Source organism: Prunus mume, linkage group LG6 (assembly GCF_029339155.1).
Source record: "Prunus mume cultivar Tortuosa linkage group LG6, ASM2933915v1, whole genome shotgun sequence".
Classification (NCBI taxonomy): domain Eukaryota; kingdom Viridiplantae; phylum Streptophyta; class Magnoliopsida; order Rosales; family Rosaceae; genus Prunus; species Prunus mume.
Genome location: NC_142703.1, coordinates 23,622,093 through 23,628,120, shown reverse-complemented (window position 1 = coordinate 23,628,120; position 6,028 = coordinate 23,622,093). Strand labels below are relative to the sequence as shown.

General features: G+C 33.9%; 1 protein-coding gene and 1 pseudogene across 1 annotated transcript; one reads left to right on the top strand and one right to left on the bottom strand.

Moving 5' to 3' along the window:
* Nucleotides 1–290: 290 nt before the first annotated feature.
* On the bottom strand, nt 291–1,205 carry LOC103335896 (uncharacterized). Its single transcript, XM_008238932.2, has one exon. It carries the CDS (start codon nt 1,203–1,205, stop codon nt 501–503), a length of 705 nt encoding a protein of 234 aa, XP_008237154.1. The 3' UTR covers nt 291–500.
* A 2,369-nt stretch (nt 1,206–3,574) lies between these two features.
* Nucleotides 3,575–5,813, top strand: LOC148916522 (uncharacterized; annotated as a pseudogene).
* Nucleotides 5,814–6,028: the final 215 nt, after the last annotated feature.

The window sequence follows — 6,028 nt, the reverse complement described above, 5'->3', positions numbered from 1 at the left end:
ATTCCCTTTTTCTTACTATCATTTGTATAAAAAAAATTAAATAAAAAATCTAAAATTTTGAGAAAAATAAACAAAGAGGCAAAGGGCAGAGCACGAAGCATTTTAGGTCAACAACCTATTTGCCAGGTCCCCAATTCTCCATATAACTTGTATAATAAGAGTGTCGTCTCCCAGAATAATAATTTAAATTTCACTCTGTGGACCAAAACCCTGCTGCTTCCACATGGGGTTTTGTAAATTTCACTCATACTTCCACAAACATCACATGAATTACAGCAAATAGGCATATATTTTATAGGGCACTTGGTAACACACTATGCATAAACATATAAGATCCAACTGAGCAAATCATACATTGAACAGAGAAATCCAGCACTGTTCCTTACTTATATATATATATATATATATATTTCTATTTTCAGACTTACATGCTCAAAAGCCAAAGAAACTTTTATATTTAAAAAAAAAAAAAGGAAATTAAACTTGTAAGGATCATAAACTTATCGGGATAGGCGATTGATCAGATCATAAGAAGTTCTACTTGGCCTTGGAAGATGTATGATGGATTCAGAAACTGCACAAGTTCTCTTACAAGATGTATAAAGATTGACAAATCCGAACCTCTCACTTGAACTCCTTGAGACCTTGGCACCACTTGAAAAGCTAGCATTTGATTCTTCTTCTTCTTCATCATCATCGTCATCATGAGCATCTTTAGAACACTCAACCAATGCAGCAAAGAAAGGATCCTTTGCGAAATCACTAGAATGTCCCTTAGGGTTTTTGTGCCTCACATTGACCCCAATGTTATCCAAGATGAACTTTTTCGAGGGTTTTTGTGTACTTGTAGTAGTAGTGGTGGGAGGAGGCAGTGGAAGACGCTTCAATGAGGAATATAATTCCTTCTTGCTGCTGTTTAGTTTCTTTGGGATTCCGGGAAAATGTTCCCAAGAAAATGGGACACCGGAAAATCGAAGTGGAGCGGCCGGACTAAGAGGAGAAGAATCATGATGATCAGGATTACAGGATGACGATGATAAAAAAGATGAAGAACAGGAGGAGAAGGATGATGAGGAGGAGGAAGAAAATGATGGTGTCCGTCGAGAAGAAAATCGATACTTGTTCATGGCTGGAAATAAAGTGTTACATTTTTTGGAGACAATTTGGTCATGGCCACCACTTAAATCAGTTGCTAAAGACTCCATATGTAGTGTTTATAGTCTTCATCTTCTCCATCTCTCTTTATATATGGTTTTACAGATCCCATTGTCCTTTGACATGATTGTAACTAAAAACAAAAAACTAAAAGATAAAAATTATAATAATGAGTTATTATTCGTATTAACTTGGAAAACGGCCCCATGTCAATTGATTATTAAGACAAAGTAAGGAAAGACAAGGACTGGAAACAGGGCAGAATGGGGAATCAATAACGGTGGTGATAAAGCCATATTTTGTGATTTGTACAGGAGTGGTTGCGAGGAATCAAGTGAACATGGTTCAAATCAAATCATTTATATGGATTAATTTATAGTTAAAGTAAGAAACTATCATGTAACAGGAATATCACTTTTTGTAATACCGGTCAATATCGCAATGACACGTACGATAACTTTTCAACATGTCATTGTGTCATTGACCGGAAATAGCAAAACAGTGCTATATCCGTTACAGGTAAATTTTTTTCCTTTAAAATCCATATTTTTCATGAGGAGTCCAGTTATCGATGAATGCTTGTTTCTTTCTTTCTCTTTTTTAGTCTTTTTCATTAGCAATTAATGGGTAACAATTGACACAACATGTATATGGAGAAGCCTTTTTCATCCACAATTAAGTAGCCTCCGATCAAGATAGCTGGTTGGAACCTTCATACATTCATATTTCTTTCTTTCATTCATTCATTCTTTTCTTTTTCTTTGTCGAGGAAAGAAAATTGCATGATTGAAGTGATTGAGGAAATTCATCTTTCGACTTGTATATAATTCCTTTCTTATAGGAGTGTAATTAATTATGTAATTTCTTGTATAGCTCCAGTTTTCAGGATCTTGATTGATAATTGGGTTTTTATATAGGGTTGTTCCAACATAGGCCCTTACAACTACTATATCATAGCCACAGACCTATCCTGATCTCTTGGACCCTCTGGTCCAAGAGATTAATCATCTGATTGACTCACTCTTACACTCATTTTATGAAACTTTTTGAACCATTGAATTAATATCCAACGAAGGGTGACTACAATCTCTTGGACTCCTGTGGTCCAAGAGATCAGGACTGATACTTTTAAATCTTTACTTAAAATCCAGATTTAAAATAGTTTGCCATGTAAGATAGATTTGTCCTAGTATTATTAACTAAATTACAATACATGCCATCTGCACCTTCATATTTATTTTCAAGCATGTCATTAACAACCTTAATTATAATTAATACTCCCTATTAATACAATATCAATCACCTCATTTCTTTTGGTTGGCACTCCCTCTAACCCATCGGCAATTTCTAAAAAATTTTGAATAAAAAAAAATCCCTAAATTACTTATTCCATAAATAATTTACCTATAAAATTAATATAAATATCGGTACATTATTTAAACCAAAAAAAAAAAAGCAAAGTCAGTTACTTTCGTAATGACATTTTTGTACATTTTTCATACATTAAAATTAGGTACATAATTATAAAAATATAGATATATTATTTACAAAATAAAATAAAGGTACTATTTACCATATAAATTTTTTATTTTTATTTTCCATAAAATAGGTACGTTGTATAATTGAAATTTCTGCACAATTTTCATAAATTAAAAATGGGTACATTATGTTGAAGAAAAAAAATAGGTTCATTACAATAGGTACATTATTAGAGAAAAAAAGAGGTACATTATTTAGAGAAAGAAAAATGTTAATTGAAAAAAAAAATTCATAAAACAAACAATAAATAGATTATCAAATTATTTTTCATACATCAAGTAATAGGTCCATTATTTAGAGAAAAAAATAGACACAAAATTTAGAGAAAAAAAGCTTCATTATAATAGGTAAATTATTAGAGAAAAAAAAAAAGGTACATTATTTGAAAAGAGAAAATAGGTTCATTATACTAGGTAAATGATTAGATAAAAAAACAAAAATAGGTAGATTATTTGGGGAGAAAAAAATATGTTCATTTAGAAAAATAGGTACATTGTTTTACTAGGTACATTATTAGAGAAAAAGAAAAAGTATGCTTGTAACAACCCGATCCTAAATCAATTTTTAATTATTAATTTATTCAAGTAAAAGACGAAAATACCCCGTGAATATTTTATGAGGTTTAAAGTTGACTTTTTGACTGGAAAGGAATTTGGGAATTCTGATTATACCGTTGTGTAGAGCACGTCGAAACGAGTTCGTAGACACGTAGTGAGCTCAAATCCGAGTTGTATAAAAGACTAGTATCCTACTCAATAATATTCACCAATTCATTCACAGACTATTGAGTCTTTTACATGGTACCAGAGCGATAAGGCTCTTGATAACCACCATTCTTGCCATTAAAACCTAGTCGTCGTCCTTCCTTTCGATAACATCCATGGGGGACGAAAACACCAAGAATCCCTCTGTGAAACCTGAGGCAACCAAATATGAGGATCCCAGCCATCCTATTTATCTCAACTATTTCGATCAACCTGGAGCTATTATTGTCTCCCAACAACTCAATAAATAAAAAAAACTATACCTGGAGCCACACTATGTCCATGGCCCTCAATGCTAAAAACAAAGAGGGCTTCATTGATGGAACCATCACAAGGCCACTGATGTTATTAATTGCAAGTGGACAATATCGCTCAAATTAATATAGTAGTAAGTAGAGTATCGTTCCAACAGGGATGAAGTAATCTATTAAATACTAGAGTGATTTATTTCTAATTATATTTGAATTAAACGAAAAGAGAATTATGGTGATTAAAATCTAATTAAGCAAGCAAAATAAATTGAGATTAAGAGGAAATAATGTAAAAGATGAAAACAAAGATGATAAAGTACTAGGGCACCGATTTCACCTAGCTAATCCCACCCAAATCCTTCTAGATTGTTAATCCTAATTACCTAACATATTGATAATCGTTTTCCCTTACCTCACCAATACTCTCTTCCGAGTTATATTAGTTGTATTCCTTATCATCAACCCACTCTATTCCTAGTTATGAATTTAGATAGCTAAGAACCCATTAAGATTTGTGGAAAACAATAAAGATTACACAAACCATAACCTAGTCTTCTGAGTCGGCTATGTAATTTATGGTACTTGTTACAAGAATCTATTTACTAGGAATCTCCTTCCGGTCTCAACCTAATTCTTCCAATCATGCAATTAGTGGCTAATTAACTAATTGAAAGCATTAAGAACGGTAACAAGCACTCAACATGTATAGATAAATAAAATTAACAATATCAAAGAATTTGAGTATTCATAGCTAAGCTACATCGTAGCCCTAGTAAAAGAAATTAGTTCATGAAGGACTTATTGAGAATCATGATAGTTGATGAAGACATGGAAGACACCGAATTCTCCAAGTAGAATGCCAAGGTTGCACAAGCTTTCTTCGTGTTCTCCTCTGTATATTTCAGCTATGAGTATGAATATGTTGGAGGATGAAGGATGACGGGTCATGGATGGATTCCTTGAATAATGACCTAAACTCCCTATTTATAATACTCCTACAAATCTTACATATATAAGGTATAATTACAATTGTTATAAAAGTAGGATTCCTCTTAAAATAGGGTCTTCTTTATTTTTCCTTGTTTGACTTAATAAGACTTGAAATATCTTGAACTAGGAAATTTGACAACATTCCTTGCGACAAAAAGGAATGACTTGGCTTCTTGACTTGATTTAATCTCCAATCTTCATCTTCTTGCTCTTTTTAGCATACTTTCTCATATTTCATAATTCCTTCACAAATCTCACAAAACCAATTAAACAACCAATTTAATCAAAGGAAATTAACAAATAAATAAGTAAATGAGGCATAAAATATATGTAAAATATAGGCTTATCAGCCACTCAACGCCTCTCCCATAAAGCACCAACAATGAAACTGCTACAACAAGTCTTGGCTTTTCAACTTAAATGAAATTGGTGCGAGTGTAATTTACATTGATGTTGCTTGTGAAATTTGGGATGACCTGAAGGAACACTTTTCCACAAGAACAATGTTCACCTCTTCCACATTGAGCAAGAGATACATGGTTGTGTCCAGGGAAGTATGAACATTGGTACCTATTATACCAAGTTGAAAGGCCTCTGAGATGAGCGAGATGCACTATGTTCCATTCCAACTTGGGCATGTGGGGCTATCAAGGAAGTGTTGAAGTTTCTCATGGGACTCGATGATGCCTATGATGTAGTTCGTGGTCAAATCTTGCTTATCAATCCTCTTCTTGCTGTCACCAAGGCCTATTCACTCATTATTCAAGATGAGAAGTAAAGAGCAATCTCAAACCAAGGTTCCAAGCCCGCACTCACCGCTGTAGCAACCTTTGCAGTCAAGGATCACACACACAATTCTAGTAGGAATTTCTCACCCAAAAATCCTTATCTTAAGTGTGATTGTTGCGATGCAATAAGACACACCTCTGACATACGTCAAGCACATCTCTAATGCGACTATTGTGGCTGGAAAGGCCACACCATTGATTTATGCCATAAACTGAAGATGACAAAACTCCACAATGAAAAGCCAAATCATCAGGATCGCAGGGGTTCCACTTCGAAGGCTCACCATGCCAATGCGAATCCAGCAAACTTGGTGGTGCCTCATTAACCATACCAATTGACTGCCTAACAATATCAAAATGTTTTGGCTTATCTTGACAAGAACAAGCCCAGTCCCATGGTGAATCATGTTACCAGTGTATCAATAAGGAGTGGCATCTCAGGTAGAGCTTTTTGTGCTTGTGCTTTCAGGGAGGAAACAAGTTGGATCTTTGATACCGAAGCTACAGATCACATGGTTTGTTTGTAGAAACTAAATATTCC

What these genes read in the sequence shown, in the direction of transcription:
- LOC103335896 (XM_008238932.2), bottom strand. Translation starts at nt 1,205, where the DNA reads ATGGAGTCTTTAGCAACTGATTTAAGTGGTGGCCATGACCAAATTGTC.